Here is a 26,773-nt window from a genome sequence, read left to right on the forward strand (position 1 = left end):
ACGGACCAGATCCGCAGGCTGAAGAGACACTACCCGTTAGACCTAAACACTAGATTTAATTAGATATTTATATTAAGTAATATTTACTTATTTATAACACTTACTTATAAATTATACTTATCTATAATAAGTATCAATTTATTATAAATAATTAGCCATGTTACTGCACCACGCCAGAAAAAATTACTGAAAATTCTCAATGCGAGAATTGATTGTAAATATTAATGAAAAACAAAAAAAAGAACATGGTAAGAAGGAAAACTCGGGGATGGAGAGTTAGTATATAAGGACCAGGCGAAGCTTCTTCAAACAGCAGAATTTCTTCTTAAAGCAGAATTCATCAGAGCGTCATATTCTTCGTGTTATATTATACAGTGCGAATAAATCAATTACACGTAACATTACTCGGCATCTTTAATCTATCTCCACCTTGAACGTTAAAAGCGTTCGCAGTTCGTGATATCAATCGATCAGTTGCAACCTGACTGATCATCACCTAGTTGAGAATTCGCAACACATACAATCGATTAAATATTACGGCGGCTGAGAAGATATATTCGTCTCCATTTTACAGTATCCTATGGTATGCAAATGTAATTGCACGGATGTAAATCCGTTGGCTTCGCACCATGATCATTTTCGAAGGAATTTCTCAATAATTGGTATTCCGTGCGTGCGGTTACGCGAACCGAATGGGATTACCTTCGTTCTTTTCAATGACGTCATATCCAATGCGATTCGCGAATGAACGGGGAAATACCTAACACGCGACACGCGTTGTCGTGCAGTTTTAAGATCTGATAGCTGATGTCAGCAAATGCATGATAATAGTATAGCATTATGCAAATTTCTTTAAAAACCACTAACAAACGTAATTATTTTAAAGCAATTAGTCTTCTCTGCATAATTTAAAATTTTTATCGTAGAAAATCTGATTATTAAAATCGGCTTCGAACGAATGCAATGCCGTTAAAAGAGAACAAAATTTAAATTGCTTAGTTAATTACATAGTTAGATTAGATCGAAAAATTCATGATGAAGGTTTTTCAACGACTCCGTTAATTTCTCTCGCGAACTTGTTATCATCCAAAGACGTTTCATCTGAATTAACATCGATTCGACTACTACATCGCCGATTCGAGACAACTGTCTGGGTAATATTATTATTTTCCTCACCTTATCCCTCCAGTTTCAGGGTGATTTCATCAGATAGTGAGAAGTATATCTCGGTTCGTGTAGAGTTTATTACTCCTTCAATTTAGAGAATCGCAGATGCACATGACGCAGCGATTTTAATTTCACGCGGTGCGCGGTTGATAATCGACTCCTTTTTCCTAGAAATCACTGTAAATACGCGTATTGACACTTTTTGACGTTGAAACGTCTAGCAACGCGACTTACGAACGTCTTTCGCTAGATCATATCCGATGTGATACGCGAGTCGGTTGAAGACTAATTTGACGAGGATATTCATTACAAACGTTAACACAAAGTATAGGTCGAGTATGTGTGTTCATATTTACGTTTCAAAATATAATTACAGTACAGTTGATTTTACTTTCTATTGAAGGAGTAAGATCGAAGAGGTAAGTCTAACTGCCGTGTCGCGCTTGTCTATTCGTTATACAAAGATCAAACAATTATAATTTAAATCGAAATACACGCAGCTAAGTAAATATTATAATTTTGAGATTTGATGATTATATTTTCGATTTTGATTACGTCAAGGCATCTAAAAATGCGATGAAACTGAATTAGCCCGCGTTCGTCAGATAATGAATTAACTGTTCCGATATCGTTACCGTGAAAAAAACAATAAAATCTTCTACTCGCTGACATTTGGCACTTTTCGCTCATTATAATACTCCAATGTAAACAAGCTTTATAGCATCTTTATTGCCGGTTGTAAAACGAGTGAATCCCTTCCACGATTTGTGTGCTATAATCAGCATTATAAAATGCATTATGCACCGTCTGATTAGCAGCGAATTTTCACGAGCTTACTGTATTTAATATCTTTATTTTCGTTTTTTGTTCCTCTGTTTGGAACGGTACAAATGATACTTCTATTGCATTTATCTTATTGTTAGAGCATTATCACGATGTATTTCTTAGCAATGTGGAAAATAGAGATTTCCGATGTATCTATTATTTATTGATATTAAAACAATTTTTTTTTTTAATTTTACCGCGTTATGTGTAACAGTTTGTACATAGTGTAGTCATTGTCCTAGATTTCAACGTGATTGTTGTTGAAAATGTATTGTTATTCTCGATACAATGTTCTTGCTTAAATTACTATGATAAATTAAAGGAAACATTGATTCTCAGAAACACGAGGAAATATAAATGCCCGTATTCATTCGTATTCCAAAGAAGTAATTCTAATCTATCCCCATTGTTATCTCTCGTTCTTTTCAAGGAGATTATGTAAAAAAACTGATTTTCCTGACAAGATTTTCTAAAAGGATAAAACTATTTATTACTAAAGATTATATCGACTTACGTGCAATTTAAAATCTCAATTGCCATCGACTTTAAAACGATATCTTCAGAAAGTATTTTCTGTAATATTTGATCATGAGAAAGATACTTACTGACAACCTTCAGTCGACGGTACGTTGAGAGCCTTGTTTGTTGCAAAGAACAATAATTGTCATTGATAATAGAGATTACAATAATAAGAAATTTCTGTCGTAAGTATCATGAAAGCACATATGGTAATGTAATAAAAATTAAGATAATCGTTACGATTTTCATTGATCTAATGTTCAGTTAAGATATAAACTCGAGTGTCGTGGCATAAATGATTGCGATATTTGATTTTATCAGTTCTATGAATGATTATATTTAACTCGTGCTTTATCAAAATCTTTATCGGTGTGTTTTTGATTGGAATATCATTACTTTCTTTTTGTGCGTGACGCACAAAACATTCGGATGTATAATATCTAAGCTGATATATTTTATAACGAGACCATAATCATTTAGTAATTTTTGATAAAACGCATGCGATTGCACGAGATAAAAGCGTAAATTTTTTCCAATAAAGACATTTTTTCGAATGAAAAAGATTGAAAGGAATTTATTGATGCGCGGATTGAAAGGGATTTTATTGATTATATGACAAGAGTGAGGAACAGAGAATGAAACGACAGAGTTAATGATTATTAGACTATATTATTGGACGTATCCAACTATTCTTGACTAACAAATAATATTTATCGACGAACAACGAACTTCTATGAACTTACATTGTAATTTTGATTCTCGAATATTTTGATTTTCGCTCCTTCGATTTTTGTACCCTCGGTCGTGTCAGAACAATTGCTAACAACAATTTTAAAGTGAATGTCAAATCTAATTGATGAACATTAATGTAATGAAGCTATTTACGTGTCGCGTTTATAATCTCTCAAAGGTTTCAGATGATATTTTTCGCTCGATGGTAAAAGCATTCATTGAAAGAAATGTACATACAATAGTTTTTCTGAGATATTGTATACCTAACTTATATAAAAGAGCTTGTATGTGTCTCCGGATGGAATTTGATCAATTTCTGTATGTTTGCATTGGATTGAAAGAATGAAAATGTGGTTGCACAATACACGTTTTTCCATACAGGTCAGGTATACTGGACACGTTGCAAATTGTCTCTTTCGATCATTCGACTCGCATTTACTTTGATCCTCTCGCATATACATATTATTCGCAGATATAAATACTCCATAATTTGTTTATTTAATTTCTCGTATATTAATATCAATTTTCTTTTTATTCCTCGAAAAGAAAGTCGAAACATAATATAGAGCAAGGTATAAATATTAGAACCTCTATCGTGTAAATATTTATAAATATATGTATTTAGATGAAAGCATTACATTAGGAACATTCGGTTTGCTGTATTCTAACGTTACGTTACAGCTCTCGTTACGCTTAAAATTATGGATCTCTTGTCTTTCTCTTTCTTTTCATTTTTCGTCTTTTATAGAATCGGTAGTCCTTTTTGCTCGATAAAACATTCTATTGCGTAAAAAAGATATTCTTCTATATCGTGAAAAAGTCTTGTATCTTCGCCGTATTGAGGAAGATCTACTCTTTCTCTCCCTTTCTTTCTCTCTCTCTCTCTCTTTCTCTCTTTCTCTCTTTCTCTCTTTCTCTCTCGTTTTCTCTTTTATTTGCAAAAATAATAATTTTGTATATTTTGGATTTTTCCAAAAAAATATTTTGTTGCGAATATGTTCTTAACTTGTTTAACTTTATTTATCTCTATCTTTTATCTTTTTTTCTGTTCGTTTCGTTGGTAATGACTAAGTAGCCGGCTTAAAAATTACTGATCATATCAGACGAATGTAATAGTCTTCCGTTTTAATGTTCCTTGTCACAGTTGTTCGTAATTAACATACTGTCTGTATGTCTGTATCTAATTAGACAAAATGACGTCGAATTCTTGCGATGACCGTTCATTATGCATACACACACATAATCTGCGCACCAGATATACGCATATATTTTAATAATTCGTCATCGAAACAGTATTTACTTGTACTTGTGGTTCACCGAATAGATACATTCATTTTAATTACACTATTTCACCATTATCCGCTAAGAGAGAAACAACTAGGGGACCCTGAATTGTGGTACTTATCGATCGAATATTTTCTTAAATACTTATCGCGATTGGATAGTAGCTCCGCGTATCGCCATTTTACATTTAACAACTAATTTTGATTTTCTCTCAGTGTCTTATCCCACTATCCATGTTACGTATTACGATATCCTTATCAGCTAGATATAATTTTGCCGCTTAACGGTATTGCTTAACTTTATAGTGTACACAATTCGCACAATTCACACACGTACATACATACATACATGTTTTGTTGTTTAGAGAGACGTAAAAACAGAATTTCTAAATGTGTGTATATATAATCACACCGTTGATCTAGAGCCTTGTGATAGGGTCATTCCTTCCAATTATAACATTAACGCGTGGTGTAACTTCGATTAAGTAAAGCTTAACTTAGGAACGTACGTTTATATAACACGTTAATAGGAACTTAATAAGTTGTCTTGTATCACGTTACCACATCATATCATTTCCGTGCGAAACGTTTTCATCAGTGATATTTACAAGTTACCTAAGTATGTCTCGAGCGCCGAATTTTTGCGCGTCGATAACCTATTATTTTTGCTCCTCCACCCATGGAGTACGACAGTCATGTCGCTTGTTTCAGTCAAAAAACACGAATAATTAGTTGTTACGTGAGTTAAGAGTAGTAGTAGAATATGTTGTGTCATGCACATATTTCTGTGCGTTCGGAAATTTTTGTAGCGCTTGCGTAATATTTTCAACCGAAGAAGTATTATTGTCAGGTATTTTTCCAAGTTTACATAAGAGGAAACTTAAGTTTACTAGATCCTCGTATATGTATGTACATAATATATAAAATACAGTCGTTTCGAAGTTGTTTTGGCTGGAATGAGATGGTGAGGAGTAATTGTGTAAACTTAATGCGTTTCACGATCAACGCTAGAAATATCGGTGACTAAATTATAAACCTTGTACCAAGAAAATCAAAATAAAAAACGAACAAGTAAGCTTTCGTTCGTATTCCTTAAATTCCGAATAATGTACCGTTGTAAGTGTATAAAATTTTTTATGAAAAATTCTGATTGGTCGTTTTCACTACTACGATAGTTCTAGTGTTAGAATTAACCACCTATCGGTTTCAGCCAGGTGCCACTCCGCGTAACAAACTTTCAAACAAAAATATCAAGTACGAGCTCGCACGTTATATTTTACCACCACGCGTCTTTCGGACTTGTATTTTGTACCCTTTCGCGTTTCTTGAACCAAAATTTAATTTACGACTTCGCTCGCACCTTTGTGTTTCTCGTTTACGCCGGATTTCATTAAAGCATAGAAAAAAAAGAGGTGCGGAAAAGTGAAAGGCACGTGTCGCTTAAAAGGGGTGCACGTGAGTCGGTTCACCCTTCCGCTCGGTGGAGCCTATTCACAATGACTATGTTAATTCCTCGCGTTTTTTCCGACATCGACCCTAATTTCACGATTTCGATGCGTTCTACAAACTTTTCTTTTTTTTCCCATCATTCTTGTCGCTCGAACCCTTGGTCGTGCGCGCGGTATTCCTCGGAACAGTGGCACGTTCCCATCTGTCGTCGTGGTCGTTCGTCGACAGGTCGTCGGAAAGAAAACAGGGGAGTGGCGGGTCGGTTACAATGGAGTTCGGAAACGGGCTCGTGTTAAGCCATGAGAGCGGCGGAGGGACGAAATCTTATAAAAGATTTCCAAAATATTGTGTAAATCGGCTGGGGTGCGTGCCAGCTGAAAATTTGGGGTGAAATTCGTCGAAACGGTAAGCGTATGCCATGGCGCGCAGCCGGCACGCTTCACGCGCCACAACGCTACTAAACAAATAAAGGGTTGTGCGCCTTTTCCGCGGCCCCTTTTTAAAACTCCGAAAACCGACCGTCGAACAATGCCGATATTTTCACCCCGTTCGGCCAAGTTTTTCTCGAATCGCGGATTTTTCTGGATATTCCCCACCGAAATCGTTGAACCGGAAAAAAGGGTATATACGTGTATGTGTGTGTACATATATGATTCGTAGAAAAAAGGAAAAAAAGAGAGAAAGGAAAAGCGATCGTGTATTTGTCGCGCGGAGAAAAACGAGGGTGAGTTCGGTGAAAGGATTCCATGAATTTCAGCCTTTTTATTTTACGCGCACTCGAATTTTTTGTTCAATGTTACGCGATTCTAGCGACGGTATTGTAAGGCAACTGACACCGATATTTCATTTCTCCGTAGCACGGTTTTCAAGGGAAGCTACCTTGATACGAGATTCGTTTATCGTACTGCTTTGGCTATATTTTATATATTCGTCCGATGCGATGTCACGTGTATACGTTCGAACGCGTACTCGCGATTTCGATGAAAATCGTGTCAATAGACGAACGACTTGGCTCTGTTTTTAATCCTTCCGATAAAAAAGTTACACATATCCTAGGACATTCTTCGAAGAAGAAAAGGCTAAATGACAATGAACGTCGTTGAGATTCTACCGTACTCTGATTTGTGTCGAAATTTGTCTACGGTGAGCGTCCTTCTCTTCGGCGGTGACACTCTCATTCGTAAGATCGAACAATAGGGTTTCACGAAATTCGCTACGTAGCGAAATATTTCGTCGACCCTCATCTCGCCACGTGGATTCTTTTGATCGTCGAAGACGGCGGTCACGACTGTGTGTGGTAGTGTCCGTGGTGGCGAAATTATTACGGGGGGATGAAATTTCCAAGTTGTTGGACGATAGGGGAAAGAAAGTGAACGGCGGAGCCAAGGAAGAAGAGACGAAAGGGGCGAGTGTATCGAGAGGAGGGGAGTGGGTTCGAGAAGGGAGAGGCTTTGATAATTGCAATTCACTTCCTTGTCAGGGTATAAGCAGCGTTGCGGTTGTGGTAGTTGATGAGCAGGAGAAACGGGGTGGACCAGGAAAGAGGGAGGGATATGTACGGTTCGATACCTTTCTTAAATTTACCACGAACTTTGAGACGCGACCACCGCTACTATCACCACCATCGCTACTGTCTTCGTAAATAATTGACGGGGAAACAGAAGCAAAGATCCCGATTATTTTATCCTATGTAGGGTGAAAGAAAGCAAGTCGATAAACGAAACATCGGCCGCATTCGAAGGTTTACTATATCGATGCACTTCGCCTTCTTGAATTGAAATGTCAGTATTATTCTCTTAACACACTGTGGCATGCTGTTGCATCGCTTGTACTGTTACCTCGCGCACAATTTTGCAAGGTGAATATGTAAATGGAAAATATGGCAACTCTTGAGAAAATAAAAAACGTCGTTTCACGTTTGCCCTTGGCAATGCTTGAAAAATACAAGGTATCGATGTGTTAAAAAAAGAAATATACATACACACACACACATATATATATAGGTACGTTCTATCTTGAAAAGATTTATTGTCGTTGGATTCTTAGAGAACGAAATAAAGAGAGATTTATTTCATCTTTTTACAGTTTTGTTATTTTCTTCTCTACTTGATTTATTTTTTGACTTTCATTCGTCTTTATTTTAAAAAAACCAATTTCCTCGCATGGTTTCTCATCATCGAGGCTGGTTAAGGTTGTTATCGATAATTAATACCCCAAGGCGAACGATAATGAAAAATTGGCAGTTCTTTTGTCTATAGGAGGGAATGTAATTCCCCTCCATATATATTTCCCCGTTTTCGGAGCTCTTGGAAACCGCAAGATGTTATTGATTTTTATACATATCCCCGGTGGGTGTGGGTGGGTAGACGTCCAATTTTCGGTGTGTACGTACGTTTGTGTGTTTACGTACGAGAGTAGGGGCTAGCTGTGTGTCATTTACTCATTGGTGGTCGTTGGTTCGAGAGAGATAGAAACTGTTGCCTTCCGCCTTCCCTTTTCAAACCGTTGACTCCGGCCATCAACCAAAAAGAAAAGTCCGATATAGCGCAAGCGTTTCACGTCTTTGGATCGTGCTCTCCCTCTCGCTGAAAATTGACCAACCCGCTTTTCCTTTCGTTTGCCCATAAAATATTATCCCTCGCTACGCTCACGAAGAATCATCGAGAAAGGGAAACTCTTTCTTTCTTCTCTTTCCCTCCGACTCTCTTCGCGTTTCCACCCCTCTTTTTCTTTCCAATTTTTCTCCCCAATTCTACGTTGTTGCGAGTGTGATGAAAAAAAAAAAAATTGTACTGGAAAGGAAACCGGATACGGTCATGTTTGACTTACACTTTTTGTTCGATAAAACGACAAAAGTGCGGGACACGCGAGCAATTTGTCACATTTAATTTGTCAGGGCACCCTTTCGCATCGCGTTGAAAAACTCGTAGGAGTGGCACCTTTTAAAACGCGGGGCAGCGAAATTGATCGATCTGACGTGCATTGACGTTTGAGTAAATTGAATTATACAAGTTGATGTCGTGCAACGGCAAAACGGTAAAACTTTAATGGGAACGTAAAAGCGGTTGGTTTCGAGTAACTATATAAATAAGAAACGAAAGGAAACGAAAATCATATAAAACAGAACTTAAAGAAATGAAAAATACTTTATTTATGCACACCGTTACGATCGTACGTGTATAAATTATGATAAATAAATTGAAATAAATATATAAAATAATACAAAATGAGAAACAACAAAGGAAGAACTTCCTTATTTCGCAACCTTATATAAAAATATACGATCGATCTTGTATATCAATAAACCATTCAAGGTTAGTTATATCGTGTGTATTCATATTATATATTTATATGTATATGATTCTTTGACTGTGTCGTGTGACTAGAACAGTTTCTGGAATTGTAAATTCTGTCGAAAATGACTAGACGGGCTAAAAATAATTTCTCTAGACGCGCAGAACACTTTATATGAAACGATACGCTTATTAAACACGTATGATCATATAATAGTATAATACAGATCATACATATATATATATATAAATATATATATATATATTCATTTATATATTTATGTATATATATATATATATATTTATATCATCTTTTTCGTTTAAGTACGAAACGCGCTTAGCCTATGACGTACTTACTTAATTTTTCAGTATATATAATCAATATATATATTATATATTATATATACATATATATTAAATATATTTCGTGTTTCTATCATTTTGATTTAAACGGGTAAAATTTGATTTTGCGCTCAATTATGTTAGTCAAGGCAATACTCGTTTCAGGACACGCCGCTTGCAGTGAAATTTCATGATCCCGATGGCTAGGATCGTCATGATTTTCTTTCCGTACACGTTGACAAGGGTCCGTGAGTTTCCATGAAATTCCGTGAATTTCTATTAAAAATTGAACGAAAGAGGAAAGCTGTTCTACACAATGAACCGTGATATTTTATCGCGTAATCATTCGTACGTGGCGATATAAATTGCACGCAGCACGTGAAAAACCATGACGCCCCCGGCGTTGCTCTCGATTTATTATCGACTGCGAGTCGTTACAATAATTAAAATCTACGACCCTCGTTGCCGCGCACGGGCCATTAAGTGCACAATACGCATAGTTCCATGGGATGCAATTAAGAGGGTACCGATTTACATGGACGCGCGCGTTTTGCATGTCACCGTTCGTCCGTGGGGTGAGAAAAATGGTGAAAGGGAGAGAGGAAGGACAGGATACGTGCTATCCACCCTCCTCCCCCTTCGTTTGGCTCGTTTCCGTCGGACTTTTTCGGAAAAATCCCGGCCAAGGTCACGACCTTTCTCCTACATGACCTTCACACAAGGGGACCAGATGTGAGACCGTTTGCCCGGACCCAACTCGCCATCTCGACAATGCCACTAAAAATTCTCTCCGTCTTTTTTCCTCTTTTTCTCTGATCGCCGGCTCTTCTAATTTCCGTACCCCTCATCTATACATTTCGTTCGTTCTTTCTCTCTTCTTCTCTCAATAGATTCGTAATGGCCGATTCCTCCTCTGGTTTCCCCTAAAATATGTTAATGCACGCGTGCGCGCATACTAATTCAGGCGTATTTTCGCCGGAAAACCCAGACGTGTCCTATTAAATGACGCGGTTCTCGAATTTCAGCTGTCCCAGGGAAATTTTTATGGGTGCTGAGACAATGGTCGGTCGAGACTACCGTTTTTGCTTCCGATGTGCCATAAATCTAGATCGCGCGGAACGCGTTCTGGCCTGATGACCGTTCGCGTTTATCGAATCGCCACTGGATACCGTCTTTTGTTCGTGTCGATATACGTATATTCAATGGCTGTCCGGTTCGTCTCGCGGTCGATACAGTCGGATTTACACTGTTTCGCTTTAAAGGAACACGGCGAACGAACGCTGCTTTCATCCTGGTTTTCGTTCGCCGATGAAACCAAAATGAAATAATGTAAGTCGGATTAAACTATCGGGCGCTGTTTGAAATTTCCCTCCGAATTAACGTGCGTATGTCGTTCAATGGATATAAGGAAGTCGCCGAAACGAGCCGCGTTATTATTCCATAATCCAGGGTTAACAATGCGTAGGCGTGCGTCGGAGGCGGAAACGTAACGCGCCTGTTTGTTGATCGAAGGGACCCCACCGGTAGAAAGAATGCATTTTGGGAGGTGAGGTGAGTTCGGAACGGCTGCACGCCTGGCTATCCACTGGTCACACTGTAAAACCAGCTGTCTTTTACAACGTTTCGATCGAACGTTTGCTGACCGTTAACCGTGAAAGAATTGGAAACACGGTTAAAAATACTGTCCGATCAATCATGTAATCTTCTTGCATCTGTGCGTCTTTTTTTTTTTACTTTTTTATGCTATGTACTTTTTAAAAATTTTAGATATTTTTAAATTTTGTATATATCTTTCTATATTGAAATTTAAATAACACGCGACCATATCGAAGAGCGCTATAACCGGTGAGGTAAGTCGTCGCGGATAAGAGTGGTACGATTACACGCACGGTAAAGAGAAAGAGGAAACTGCCATTACGAGATCGAGAGGATTATCGTGGTACGAATTGTTCTCTGTATATACGGACGACAGAAATAAACGACATCACATCGTGGACACTCGAATCGTGTCCAACTTCTATTCGACTCTTATATATGGCGATAACGAAATTTTGATTCTCAGTTTCTTCAGCTGCAAGGCACGAGGTTGAAACATCATTTCGGAAAGGAACTTTACGTTTCCGACATCGTTGGGGCAACGTTTGCTATTTCTTGTAAACGACTAGACTATGTAAGATCTTACTGTTTAAATAGTTTAGATAGATAATCAGAGAGGCGCATACAGTTTTAATCGTTTAAAATTTAAAGAAACGGGTATCGTACAGTCGAATATCTCTCGAGTGGTCGTTTTGTCCCTTCCGAAAACGGGAAGAGATCGATTGGCGTATATTTGATATCCGCGGTTTGCGAAACGTTATATCGATATATTTATTTTAATTCTATGTAATGCGTTGGCTGTGTATACGATTGTACTTTTTGTTGCGGGTTATACTGTGTCGACCCTGAGTTGATTGGCTTTCACTGCTCGTTGATACTTAAATATCGTAACCGTAGATTTAATCATGCTTGCCTCACAGTTACCGTAATTACGCTTCTTTCGTCCTCCTTTTTTGTCCTTACCTCTTTTTCCTCACGTTATTCATCATATTTTAACGCGTCTACATATAAATACTTCTATAAATCTTCTTCCCTACCTTTCAACTTTGCTTATACATATATGTATATATATATATATATTTATATATAAAATATTGACTAGCACGATCGCGAAAAATGAAAAACCACCGGTATATCGATACAGTTATGTATTAACGACGCCCGAACATCGAGATGGCGTCGTGTAATTCTTTCGTTTCCTTCTCTATCTTGTATCGCTCGTAATTGCTGGACTTGAGCAAAAAGCAAAATTGCGGCATTACGAGAATAATTAAAACGAACAAAGGAGGCTGTCGTTCGAAAGATTAGACACGATCTAGTATACTCTCTTCGGAGGTCGGTCACATTTAAAATAGGAACTTTTTTCGATCACACGTTCGTGTCAGTTATACAATTATATTATGTACAATAAAACGTTCCCGAATTGGAACAGTATAACAACGTGGCTTTCAAACGCGGGTTCCCTTTTCTCATTCTGTTCTTTGAAAGAAACAGAATCCGGGAATTTTGATAAATACTCTGTACATATGTGTGCGATATACGTCGTGACAAGAGTCATCGAACAAGCGAAAAAAATAGGCCAATACGCGGACGCATTTTTTAGATCCTCGTTCACTGCACGAGAAAAGCGTAGGATGAAAATTCGTCGGCAAATACCCAGGAAATATATGTAGTGAATCGTTTTCACCAAGATAGTACGCGTACGCTAAACGATGAATGAGTTGAACCCTCGACGAGCCACGTATATGAAAAATATATAAACTTTCGCTAACTATTTTCTTACACTTTACGTAGGAACTGATAACACGTGCTCAAATCGCAGACGTAGAAACAAGTTGTAAAATCCATAGGAGTAGATGCGAAGAAGGAAGAGTTTCAAGCAGGACTGAGGGTGAAGGATGCAGTGAGCGCGTTGTTGATTCGCGATTTAACCGGCAGATAGACCAAAGCCGGCGCGAACCGTTTCTCCGAGCTGGATTCCTCTCCAGCTTGCATCGTGTCCTGTTCCTCGATTAAAAATGGTTGCATGATCGTTTTGTCAGGATTGGAATTCATATCCTGTGGCGTTGCGTAGCAAGCTGGTACCTTATGTTTGTTGGCAACGTCTTTCAAAGTTCTGCTAAGCTCGGCGAGCACGCTATCGGTAGGATCGCTGATCGTTTTGTGATCTTTTCTCACGTGCTTCTTAATTCTGTTTAAATTGGTCGTCGCGTAACCGCACTGTGCGCACTTATATACACCATGAGGAGTAACTTGGACCGCTGTTTCGTCCTGTTGTTTGTTTCTCATCGGTTCGGGAATATTTTGATTGGTGCTAACTTGTGGACTGTTCCTCGTATGCTCCTCCTTCGCTTCCAGATCGAGTTTCTCTTTGGTCTCGTTCAATTTCTCCGCGTCTAGACCTAAATTATTAAGCACAGGGGGTTGAAAATGAGGCAGCAACGTGGGAAATTGGTGCGACGTGAGGAGATGCTGATGCAACATTTCCGGCTGATGGAAACCTTGGGAGCAAATCGGACATTGAAGCGATTTCTCTCCTTCGTTGTCACGGGAATTCACGTGAGACCTCTCGTGAAGGAAGAGAAACGGTAACACGGTGGTCGTGAAATTGCAATAGGAACAGCGATAGCTTTTCAACTGTTGATCTTCGGAGGATGACCCCAGTAAATTTGACAGAACTTGATTACCCAAACCAGTGTAGTCGGCAGACTTGATTTGCTGTGAGATTTCAAATCCATTCGGTATCTTCAAATTCGAGCTCTGTTGAGGGTTCTTCGATATTACATTCGCTGTTCTATTGCCCGATTTCGGCGTTGTTTGGTATTGTTGCTCCATCTCGCGCCATTTATCGATGCCTGTTTTCCCATGATCACTCATCAGATGAGCCTTTAACCACTTTATACTACGGAACCTTCTGCTACAGATTGGACAAACCTCTGTAAAGTGGGTGAAATATCTGTGACTCAGATCACCGAGTTGCTCCGGCTTCAAAGCAGCATCGTCCGCGTTTGATGCCTCGTGGGTCTCTTGCTTTACCGAACTGGGAGTATTTTCGTCGACTATGCCATGAGTGTTGTGCTTGTGAACGCGTAAAAAGTATTTGCTGCACAACTCTTTGTTACAAATGTTGCATATCACGCCACCGATCTGGGCTCCATTTTCAATCTCAATACCGTGCATTCTTTGCATATGCGTCTTCATGAAGTACTTATTGCATAATTCCTTGTTGCATATCTCGCAATAGCTCGACGTTGGCGTCATCGATGTTACCTTTCTTTCGGTTGAAGTTTGGCTGGTCGAATTCGAATTGATCGTTGTCGCTGTGGTTGTAGGAGTTTGAGGAATGGTATTCGAAACCGCTGGTTGATGTTCGTCGGCGATATGTTTCCTGAGAGCGTCCTGACTCGCGTAATCTTTTCCACATAGGGCGCAGAACGCTGAGGTTGTAGTTAAGGGTGACTTTTCTTGCGGCGAGGATGTTGAATCTTCTTGGATGGCGCCGTGTTCCGTTATCATATGAATATGCAACGTTGCTCTGGTCTCGCATTCTTTTCCGCACACGTTGCACGATAATCCCTTGGTAGGCTTGAGTCCGTTCAATTGCAACAGCATCGTCTGCAATTTTTGAAGATCCTCGGAGATCGAATCGTTCCGTTGATCGGATATATCTAGCTCGCACTCTTGCCTAGGCGATTGTTGTTCCTCGCTCTCGTGCATCTTCCGACAGTGAGCTTGATACAGGTCAATCGTCTGGAAACGTATACCACATAACTTGCACTCGTAATCGTCGACGACTCGATCGTTCGATTCCGTGCTACCAGGATTCTCCGTCACGATCAGATTTAACGGACTGGTCTGCACTTGATGCCAACTGGCCGCTGTCCCTGGATTGCTAGGCGATCTTTCGTTGTCCTGAACGATGATACCGTGCCTCTTCATTTTATGAGTCCGTAGGAAGTACTTATTACAGTACTCTTTACAACATATCTCGCAAAACGCTTCTGGATTTATAACCCCTAAACGACGAAGTCGATCAGCGCTGAAACCAGACTCTCGTGCCTGTTGAATCGATTGAGGCGATAGATGTCTGGGTGCTGGTACGAACGTTGCATCCTCTTGTTCTATCCCGTATTCTTGCTTAAACAACGTTTCCATACCGCCGAGACTATCCCTCGACGTATCCCTGTCCTCTTCGTGTTGCGACAAATTGATCTGAGACTCTTGCGACTGATCCAATAATTCAACGTGCATCTTTTGCTTGTGTTTACGCATCGATTCCTCGTTTTTGAAACGTTTCTGACAGAGATCACACGCGACGGTCGGTGTAGGTGGTGTCGCGGGCAGTTCTAGCTTAACCATGTTACTAGGATAGTTGGTAGGGAACAATGGTCCTGGAATGCTATTGTCGACGGTGCTGGGTCCCGGTGAATCGACGTAGATACCGTGCTTGTTCGCTTTGTGTGTCTTGAGGAAATACTTGTTGCAGAACTCTTTATTGCACAGATCACAGTACGCGTCCGGATTAAAGATCCTGACCGGTGTTGGTCCCAACGAGGGCCTGGCGATAGAACCGGAGTCCGTCAATGGGAACGCGGGCATAGGTAAATACTGCGCCAAGGCGCCAGGAAAACCAGAAAGGATTTGCAAGTGGTTAGGTAACGGTGGAATTTGACTCGCTGGCCCGGGCCAGGATTCTTCGTTCTGCGTCTGCATTTGTGCTTGCGATTGCACGTGTTGCCCGGTGGCTAGCCAGTTTATCGCGAAGTTTTTTACGCTAAGCAAATTAACGGGATTCTCGGATTGGTCCTGTTGCTGAGACGGTTCTTGTTTGATCACGGAATTCGGAGATCTACTTTGACTCTGTTCCGAAATCTGATTCGCGGAACCGTGCTCATTGTCGAGGTGAACGTTCAACGTTTCCTTGCTATCGAAAAACTGACTACAATATTTGCAACGGAATTCGTTATTCAGGTTCTCGTCTCTTATCGATGATTGACTCGGTATGGGTGATTGCGACGACAGCTTACCTTCGCTGTCCTCGTCCTCTTCCTCGTCCTCGTTCGATTCTTCGTGCACACCGGGCATTAACGTCGAGGAGAATCTTACGGGCGTCGTTTGTTTTCGTCTCTTCTTCGGCCCTGTTGAATCCGCGTCGAAACGAAGACGTTTCCTCGCGTCGCGTTCTCCGCAACTCGATCCGTCGCTGTCCAATTCCGTCAATTCCGATATCGTCGTCGTCTCATGCGCCATCGTCGAGGACATTTTGCTTGGTCGTGACAGGCCCAATCTCGTACCAGCTTATCGATTACTCGTCGCCCTGTTAAACAAAAATCAAACCGCCCCCCCCCTCTCGTTGTTATTGTTATTTGCATTCACGCAGTCTTGGCAATATTGTTCAAACGTCGTCGTATTTTTCTATCGTTGAATTGGTAACACGAATAATTAAAAAATAATTAAAAAAATATATACGGTGATATCGATGAATTCATCCATATTTCTGGTTTTATTCCGTGGGTTCGTTTCTATATGTACTATCGTGATTGCAGTTGGATGATATATATGGATGAAAATAGAATCGTCTAACGAGTGGCAGAGAAAGAAGTACACACGAGTTATAGGCCTTTACCTCGATGAGACACCCTATACGCGAATGGACACAGCTAGAAAAGGGAGACGTTTGGGGAACCTACTATATGACTCATATGTGCGCCCATACTTTAGGGCTGAATTCAGAGGATAGTACGAATATGCATTTCAGAAGCTCCGTAATTACTAATTGAAGTTGACAGACCCATGCCTCCTGTCACGAAATAATGGTCAGGTCATTGAACTGTGCCAGTTTCTGGCTAGTGGTAATGCTCGCGACGAGGGACAACATCGAAACGAGATTAGACGAAAATAAAGAGAATTAAACGATCATAGTACGAAAGTTATAGTAAGAGGAAAAAAAGGAGAAAAAATTAGAAAAGAAGAAAAAAATATGTCAAAATTAGTATTAAAATTTTCTTACCAATATAAAAATGGATTCTTCGTAAAAGATTAAACGCCACCGATTGAAATCGTCCGAGAAACATCTTTCTCTAGAAACCATCCAATAAACATCGCTGAATGTAAATAAAACGGCACCGAAACAATACAATTCCATTGAGTATCACGTGGAACTTTATCGCGCATTTTTATCGGAGAAATCGCACGTAAACGGCACTTTCTTGTTGAAACTACACATAGTCACACGTTCGCGCGACGAACAATCGTTTTCGCTGTCTCTCTTTTAAAGACGTCAAGAATACTGGAAAGACGTTATTGGCACGTGGCATCAAGGAGGGTAGGTAAACCGTGGGGTTACCTCAGGATGGTGTTGGTCAAACGAGCCCTCGAAAGAACGAGCCACTCGATATAAATTTTACGATTTCTACGGAACGTCTCGACCAAACGAGGGGTTAGGAGGAGGGTATTTTTACTCAAGGATATTCGTTCGATCGTGCTGAAACTGTTTGGAGGGATCAAATTGGACTGAAGTTAAGAGACGAGTAAACGAGGGAAACATGGTGAATTCATGAAAAGAGGCAAAAGGAACAGCTGCCCATGCTACTACGTATGCTCTCGATAGGAAGATCTTTAAAGATCTCGAAGAGGTGTTAATCTATGGTGTTCGCCACGCTTACGCCTCTGTGAACTCTCTCAGATTACTGTTAGGTGCAGACACGGTGCCCTATGAAGGGGATGTCACATCGTTCTCGTCCCTACCACCTTCAGAGAACTGTCACACAAATATCCCCCACCATTCTAACGAAGCATCGTTTGCTACATTCCCCAAACAGATGATTTTCGAACTGTTTCGATCGATTCCGCTCCGATTCGCGGATCAAAGGCCAATCACGTTCCATCGAAGAATTCGACGATTCAATAAAAAGGTGCTTTACGCTTATGTCATTATCCTGAAGATTTCGCTTTAATCTTTGAGTTACGTTTACGTATAATAGGATGTGATTCTTATCTTTTAATTTGTGGCCTTCAAAATTTTATTTTATATCTATTACGGTAATACAATTACAGTAATTCGGGAATAATAAATATTATTTGCGATCGTCGTCTCTAGGGTTGATGGTAAAAGTTCAGATACATATATCGAACCTTCGAATCGACTACGACGTAGGATCGTTGTTCGAAATTTGGGCGGCCGCCTGTCAGCCTACAGAAATTGGATTACGCGGGGCTTGAAAAACAAGCTGAGATAGAGAAGCGGAGGGTTGCGAAGCAGAACCCGCATTTCTGCGTAACATTTGACGGATTTTCGAAAAATACGCGTAAATACGCCCGTATGGTACGTCGGTGCCCCACTATATCGTGGAAAAGCCTTTGCACCGTTTCTAGCCAAAATTGGATGAATGACATCGAACGAACGGGAAGGTTAGGGGAACGAGGGGAATTTCATAGTTCTCGAAAGGGTGTTGAGAAAAACATGTTGTTAAAGAGTGGAAAGCACAAAAAGGGGAGAGAAGGAAATAACAATCACGCGTTTTTGATACGAAGGGGCAGCTAGTGAAAGAGGTATTATCGTGGATGCACGTATTCTGCATATGCCTTTCTTCTGTTGCGATTCGCTGAAATCGTTTCATAGCGTTGTTGCGTGGGCGTGTTACACGCGGTAAACAACGTTTTAACTTGACAGAATAACGATGCTGCGACAACATATGCCGCGTGTAGCGTACGCGGATGCGTGGTAGTCGCAGCTGACTCTTTACCGACTCGTGAAACGATGGTACGATAAATTATGCGTTTTCGGTGAGGGTTTGCACGGTAATTAATATTGAATGCGATGAATCGATATGATTCGACGAAGCAGCCTATACGAGATTGTTCGGTTAGGATGCTCGATACGTCCCTTCGTATTTTATTATATCTGTTTAATCTGTTTTCGTCGTAATTCGTTTATTGGAAATATACGAGTATAGAGGAAAAAGAAAAAATGAGCGATGTAAGTATATATGGAGATACGCGAGATAAGATTATTCTCGCGGTGATCATTGAACTTTTAAAGACAAACCGAACATGAACGTCAATAGAAACTGGAATTTCTAGAATCGATAAGATGACGAGGAGGGTAAATTATGGAAGTATCGCGTTGGATCGCTCGACCATCTCGATTCTCCTAGTGGAAAAAGAAAAGCTCGCGAAGTTTTTGCCTTGGTCGTCGCGTACGTGTGCCCGTTCGAACGGTAACCTGCGTGTGTGCGCGTGAGTGCGTTTATATGTGATTTCAGTAGAGGCCTATTGATCGAGCAGCGAACTTCACTGGTCCGCACACGCGCATAAGTCTGTCCGTAAACAAGACAAATATCATCGCGCCAGTACTGAAAATCTATCCACCCACCCACTCCTCTTTTCTTTAAACATCTAGCACGCTTCGTCTCTCCACTTCGACCTTCTTACGTGATTGACGTCTCTGTAATTGCGATTCACTGACATTCATCCGAACTAGTTGCATTTTGCTTCTAAACTTTCAATAAGGAAATGAATTTGTAAAGAGACACGTAGTTTCATTATACTGTTCAATGAATTACTTCAATTGCACTTATTTAAACTTTTGCAATGTATTTCGTAAAAAATTTGCTTTTTCTTCTCTTCTCAAGGATTCGCCTCCAAAAATAAAAAAAAAAAGAGTTGTTGGCGTGTTCTAAATTGAAAATACGTAAACGAAATTTAAAAATATATGGACGCGGTTGAGTAGGACATTTTCTCTTAAACTCTCTTTTTCTCTTTCTCTTTTCTCTTTTTCTCATTGCAAGTTAGAAGATAGAAGTATTGTTAAAAAAGGGTTAAACGCGTTCACGTGTTCGAGCTACATTAACTGAGTGACATGTTATATTCGTATCTGAAATAAGTATGTAAAAGGTGCGTTTCACATAAAGGTGGGGATCGCGGAAAGTTGGATCTGCGCAATGCGTGTCGTCAGATGAACCACGTGGAGTATTCGCATGCAAAAGACGTCGGCGGATATCGGACGGCCTCTTAGTCTTCGTCGAATGGGCAACGGTGTAGCGTCGTTTTTAGAAATTCCACGTTCGAAGTTACTATTTTGTTCTTTTTATTTAGACATTGATAATCTTAGTGAAGTAATCGCACGGGTTTCTACGATCCTTAAGCTGTTTCATGGATGACAAATCGCTGTAAAAATCGCGAAGGTCGAACGTAAGAATGTACACGATGAGTTGCGCACACTGTTGCACACGCGAAGTTTATTTTTCCGTGGAATAGCAGATGGAATGGGAAGAATTTTTCATCTTTGATTCTTTCGTAAAAGATAAGCAATACTCGTATCGGTGACGATAGTCGGAAAAATCGCATGATAATCCATTACAGTAGCCATTCGATTTATTAAAGATACACGATTTCAAGGAAATTTAGAACCACTTCGTTAAGTACTTACCGTAATCAGAAGCAATTTGCCCACGTAAAAGAATTCAAAATGTTCACGATTGATTGGTTTCTTGCCATTATCCATTTCTTAATTATAGTGATACGACGATGAATCCTTTTTAATAAACGAGGCACGAGCTTGCGACTGATAACGGCGACGATAACGACGATAACATCACTTTATTCACTGCGCACTGAAACACGAGAAAAACAATAGGGAACGTTTAAAGTGTTGTCTCAAAGGCGTAATCCGAGATTAAGAATTTTCAAAATAGATGGGGTGAAAAAAACGACGTTAGCGAGGAATTACGAGAGACGACGATTGCCTGCTGGTCTCTCTACTTACTATTGTTTTGGCCATCGTGCCACGATGGCGGCCATACTTGATATGAGAAAGTATCCCCCACATTGTCCACGGCCATCTACTAATTCCCCCATACACCCCCGCGCTGATTCAACCCCCATCCCCGCTACCGCCTCCATACCCTAGCTTCTAGTCCCCCCAGTGAACTCACCCCTTACTCCCTGCTACCCTCTTTCAAAGTCAGGGACGACGTCTTCTTAAGCTCTTGTTGGCTCCTTACGCCTTCTTCATCTTATTTCTTCTTGCTACAAGATTTAAGCTTTCGCTTGTAAGATCAATGTTCTTTCATAGAATTTTTCTATGACGAACGTTTCTGTTTTATCGGCAGCTTGATGCGAAATTAACGTTAAGATTAGATCAACGATCCACATTGCACGCATCTTTGTGCGATATAACGTTCACGTTATTCAGAAATTTCATTGTCATTCTCCATCGTGGAAGATGAAAAGATAAATTTCACGAATACGTAAGAAAACGGAGGGTATTTGGAGGAAGGTATCCGTCACTGAGAACTTTTCTTCGTTAAGGCACTTCCTCCTCTCTCAGACTCGCGCACCTGCACACACGTGCGTTAAAAAAGGTGCCTACCCACATGATCGCGCTCACCCACAGACGCGAACATATCCGCGCGTCTCTAAGCTATCACCGTCCTCCTCGCGACTCAGCACGAGCAGTCTTTTACCCCAGTTCACAGTCCTTCCTGCACCCCGAAGGTGGGCTTGGTGAGGGTAAAGGGTCCGAAAGAGAAGGGAGACGAAAGGGAAGAAAAGGGAAGAAAGCGAAGCGGAAAGAGAAAGTGAAGGAAAGCGGCGAAGGGCGAGGGGAAAGGGAAGGCCGCGTGGGGTGGCATTTTTACTGGTCACTCGGAATTCGGTTCTCCCACTACGCGGAATCAGATGACTCTCCCTTCAACCCCTCTGAACTTTCCATCTGCCTCGACCCTGTGTCACCCCACTTCAAGCTCCAACCCAGCGACTACCCTCACGCAGCAAATTAGTTTAGCCTCACGGACAAGTCCGGCTGGGTACGAGCCTCCTCTTAGGAGTTTCCTTCCATTCCACGGGAAATGACGCGCAGAATCTCGTGAGAGACACTCGCACCTACACGAGAGATATTTTTTCGAAAAGTACTCAAGGGAGCTCGTTCGATGACGAGCTGATGTTTTTTCTCCATTCTTCCCGCACTGCTGTCTCGATATTTTATTGCTGGATTTCAAAAACGAGAATTACGCTCTGAAAGAAAACGAACAATAGCCATTAGTTCTATTTGTAAATACATATTTCTAACTAATCAAATATTTATGCGATTTTTATTCGTTCTATCTTACGTTGAAGCTACACAAAACGTTACGTTAGTTTTAAAGAGCGATCAAAAGGAAAGTTCTTAAAGAAAAGGACAATATTCATTAGCTTTATTGCTAAATATTGGCCTGGCAACTAAGTGATTGCGGATTTTGTCAATACCATCTAATGTCAAAATCCGCAATCACTTAGTTGCCAACCCGATATGTATCTCCAATGAGTAAAATCATTACGCGATTTCTATTTCTTCTGTTCTACGTTAATGTTACATAAAACGTTACGTTCGTTTTGAAAAGACGATCAAAAATAGAGCTCAACAAGTGTAACACTTGTATGATAATCCATCACACGCAGTTGGGCTAGATGCGAATAATTTATTGAAACAAGTTGCACTTATCGTGGGTTATAAACATTCATGCGCGCATCGCGTTTGACCACGCGCATCCTTTCCTCTTCCTGAGTGAAACTACTCTGTCGGACACACGATTTACCTTCCAGTATGACCGGGTGCCGTTTTCCTCACAATTTAATCGTGCCCCATCGCGTTCACGGCACGTGTCTAATTGCGGCGCACCTGTCTCGCTGGATGCTTTCTTTCTTTACCGATCAAAAATCGACAGGATAGTCGAGATCGTGAATAATTTAAAGGATAAATTAGAGCGGCTGGCCAATAACATCCAAGCGTACGCTAGGGTGTTCCGCTTTTGCGGTTGCATACTTGTCACGCGATTTCGGTGCGGTATTGATAATGATAATGAAGTTGCGTCCGTTCGTATTCGCTGCTCGAAATTAATGATATTACTCGAGGAACTTTGCGAGACGTAGACCAATAATTTCGAATCGCATGATGCATTTCAATTGGCAGTCCGCGCCTGTTTCTGCCGGTGCTCGCTTTCCCATCCTGCGATCTACTTCTGTTATTCATAGTTGTTACAGCGAACTATAGACCGGTAATCGTATAGTCGCTTTTGCACAACCATGGAAAAGGGAGGAAAAAAGATGGTCCCTTTGTAAAATTCCCGTGCATTGGATAGTAAAGTGCCACTTATCGATGCATCTAGATTCGACAACGAATTGCTCTTTGTTCGAAGCGCTCGATAGCGAAGGAGATTCCGGTGCAAATTAGTACGGTGAAAATTAGCCGGCGGATATGTTTCTCGAGCATGCGTGCGATTCTACATACTTTTTGGTCTGATTCTCTTTCACGTCCTTTTTCTCGTTCCTCCCTCTTGAATAATCGAATCATCGGTGGAAAAAAGAACCGGCAAAAAAAGAAACGAGTAGTCGTGACACAGGACACGCGCCACATGGATGGCCGCAGATTCGATGATTCAATAATGGTCGCTTTTTTTTCTTAAGAGTATCGTGTGGATATAGCTTACTGCACAGGGCGATAGTAAAAAAAAAAAGAATGTATATATGTAAAAATTCAGTTCGCCGTGTGTTTCTATACTTGTTAGTAACACACGTATTGTCTATAATAAACGATAATATCAGGTTGCTATTAATTGTTTCATATTTCGTATATCAATTGTGTTTGTTTGTGACTTAAATCTCGCGTTTCACTACATTCATAATTACCTCAATATAATGCAAACGACGCATGTTATGGAATATCGAAAGAGATAATGCGATTTGCTCGATGATCGGCAGATAAATATTTATTGTAGCTGATACGAGTGCGTAGGTTTCGCGTTAAATAATTTATTTTTTTTTTAATAGTATCGTCATATAGTCATACCCTGTTTTAAGTTTTTCTTCATTTTCTGTACATCGGTACGATTTGAAACGCAGATGCCTGAAAAGCGCAAAGCCGTAAACAGCCGGACAGAGAAAAACTGTAATAAAAAATTTGCTTTTCTTGGTAAGGTTCTAATAAAAGGCAAACGTTCGGCATCGTGAAATATAATCACTGAAAAGCGTCCTGGATCAATCCGGCATTATTAGCTCGAGCCAAAAGAGGGTCGTCCATTACTGGACAGCTGGACAATAGTAGTCCCGTACTCGATTTTTTTGTTTTCTATCCCTGGACAGCGAAGATACGTTATGCAGCCAATTTTGTGTACTCGATATGTATCTTGTATGTATACGTATATACTGTACGGATATATATAGCAATTGATATCAGATAATTGAAGGAATATCTACTGCAACGAAAACAATATTCCTTCAGGTGCAAAATACTTTTTTATTGCATTCTTTTTCTTGCAACTACCATTTTATTAAAACAGAAATTCACTTGAAATTTTCAGCGTGCTAACTTTTTATTATCCTATTATTTGTTGAGAGAAGTTAAATAGAAATTAAATTGGTATAAGAATTTTTTATAGTTTACCTTAAATTTAGTAACAAAGAACTGTAAAACTCTTTAAATAATGCTTTTTTCAACGTGTAATAAATGTGCATTTTTTAGAAATTGATGAAACTATACTGACCAACTTCTACTCTTAAATTTGCAAACATTTGAATCGATTTGAAAGTTGAACAGAGGCAAAATTCCATTTGAAAAATGTATAGAGTAATAATTTAATTGTTACATCGATAATCAGTGTGTATTAGAAATTATAATATAAAAATGAACCATTAAAATTCATTTTATTATTGGAAAAATTGTTAATATTTACAAATATTATAGAAATAGTAGAAAGTGAACATGATACATATATGAAATATAAAATTTCATTTCTTCTGTCTACAATATCAACTTGTAAGTTTATAGTCATATTCACTTTTAATTTCAATAATTACTACCTATAAAATAGACGAAGTACATATTTGTGAAATAGACATAGCATCATCACTTGGTACTGGCGTGATATGAGATTTCGTGTCTGAAATCCCAATTCTGTACTGAAATCAACATGTACTGAAATACCGATCGTTCCAAAAATTATAAAAAATTGTAAAAATTGTCTTTAGTGCTTTAGAGCAGCGATTATAGAAATTATATATGTATTGCAATCTCATTTGTCCTTTCGGAGCTTTAGGGGTTTTGGTTTTTGCATCCTACATCTACTTTTCTCTACTTGATAGTATAACTAGAAATTATGTATATTTAATGAGAAATATCTAATGCATTTTTGTATCATATATCTCGGAGGTTTTACAGCCACCTTATCATTTTATTATCGTTCCCAACGTTACCGATTCAGCACAGAATGAGGTTACGACATTTATAGTCATTAAAATATATTGAAATGAAATTTTAATATGAAATTACGTATTTAAGTATGGTATAAGATATCTTACAAGCGTAAACGGGATATAGAATTTTATATTTCTACGATATTTATACACTGTCATTATGAAATTGTGATTTTCGTGATCCATAGAAGTGGAAATACCATTTGAAATACTTCGAACATTCAGTTAGCATTAGATGAAGTGAAATAAACCATTAATTTAATTATTACGAATTAATGGTACAACTGCTTTAAATTAACAGTATAATTGTTAAAAATTAAGAACAATTTTGATGATCGAGCATGATATTTTATAAGAATTTACCAACTTTTTTAACTTATTCTAAGCACATATAATTGTTCAACAATTCGTTTTACTTCCTGATATAAGATTATGTTAAAGTAATGGAAATTGTAGAATTTATACATTAATTAATGGCAAAGTAAAAAAGTGGTAGTAAATTATTTGCAATTAAAAAAATCTCTCTTTGCATAATAGTTCTGCTACCAATTTTCAAAGACTATTCCAAATTGTTAATATTAATAATTTCTAAAAATGACATTTGTTTTTGATAGAGATATCCGTAAAATAGCATATTATTTTAATATATTTATTAATAAAGAAATGAATAATTAATTAATACACTATAATCATATTTTTACTAATACCTTACTTTAGTTAATAATATCAGCTACACTTGTGTAATATAAAAGCTTTTCATTATGACAACATAATTTTATTCTCTATGAACATTGTCTTAAACATACCTTGTATTCTTCAATTTCATCAGTTTGACTATTTGAATACACTAAATTTGCGCGCTTTAGGAAAATCGGACGCTCCTATTGGCGCAGTGTGATGCGAAGTCAAATCGGGCGTTCCTATTGGTGCAGAATATTGTCAAATGAAATTGAGCGTTCCTATTGGTGCAATATATCGTCGAAACAAAGCGTGCGTCCTTATTGGTGCGAAGAATTGTACAGTTGTAGTTTGGCGGTGAAACGTGACGTGGGGTGATACTCTACTGTTGAAAGTTACGGAGGGAAATTTCGTCGCGCTGCCTTGTCATTATTAGTACTTTCATTTCAACTTTATCAACATTTCTACACTTCTATCTGCTTCATTTAAACAGTACGTTTTTATTTAATTGCTTATGGATTGTCATTTTAATAAAATTGAGTAGTTTTTCGAAATTTTCTTTGTAACTGTCATCGTTGACCGAATATTTGACTGGTTTTATCATCGATAGCTCATATTACCGGCCTTTGAGGCAAAATTTGGATTCTATTTTTGCTTTAT

The 26,773-nt window shown here is 39.2% G+C and overlaps 1 protein-coding gene and 1 long non-coding RNA gene across 2 annotated transcripts in view; one reads left to right on the plus strand and one right to left on the minus strand.

Moving 5' to 3' along the window:
• Positions 1 to 26,773, plus strand: part of LOC117236913 — a 38,869-nt gene that overhangs the window by 11,821 nt on the left and 275 nt on the right. The window lies entirely within an intron of this gene.
• On the minus strand, positions 12,711 to 21,698 carry LOC117236905 (zinc finger protein 423). The gene is made up of 3 exons (XM_033500309.1): positions 20,973 to 21,698; positions 20,637 to 20,820; positions 12,711 to 16,523 (listed from the first exon to the last, which is right to left on the minus strand). Exon 3 carries the CDS (start codon positions 16,466 to 16,468, stop codon positions 13,082 to 13,084), a length of 3,387 nt encoding a protein of 1,128 aa, XP_033356200.1. The 5' UTR covers positions 16,469 to 16,523; positions 20,637 to 20,820; positions 20,973 to 21,698; the 3' UTR covers positions 12,711 to 13,081.

Source organism: Bombus vosnesenskii, unplaced genomic scaffold, assembly GCF_011952255.1.
Source record: "Bombus vosnesenskii isolate JDL3184/JDL3185 unplaced genomic scaffold, Bvos_JDL3184-5_v1.1 scf7180000013352, whole genome shotgun sequence".
NCBI classification, from domain to species: Eukaryota; Metazoa; Arthropoda; class Insecta; order Hymenoptera; family Apidae; genus Bombus; species Bombus vosnesenskii.

Bases quoted from the DNA above. Each gene is read 5' to 3' on its own strand.
- LOC117236905 (XM_033500309.1), bottom strand. From the start codon at position 16,468: ATGTCCTCGACGATGGCGCATGAGACGACGACGATATCGGAATTGACG.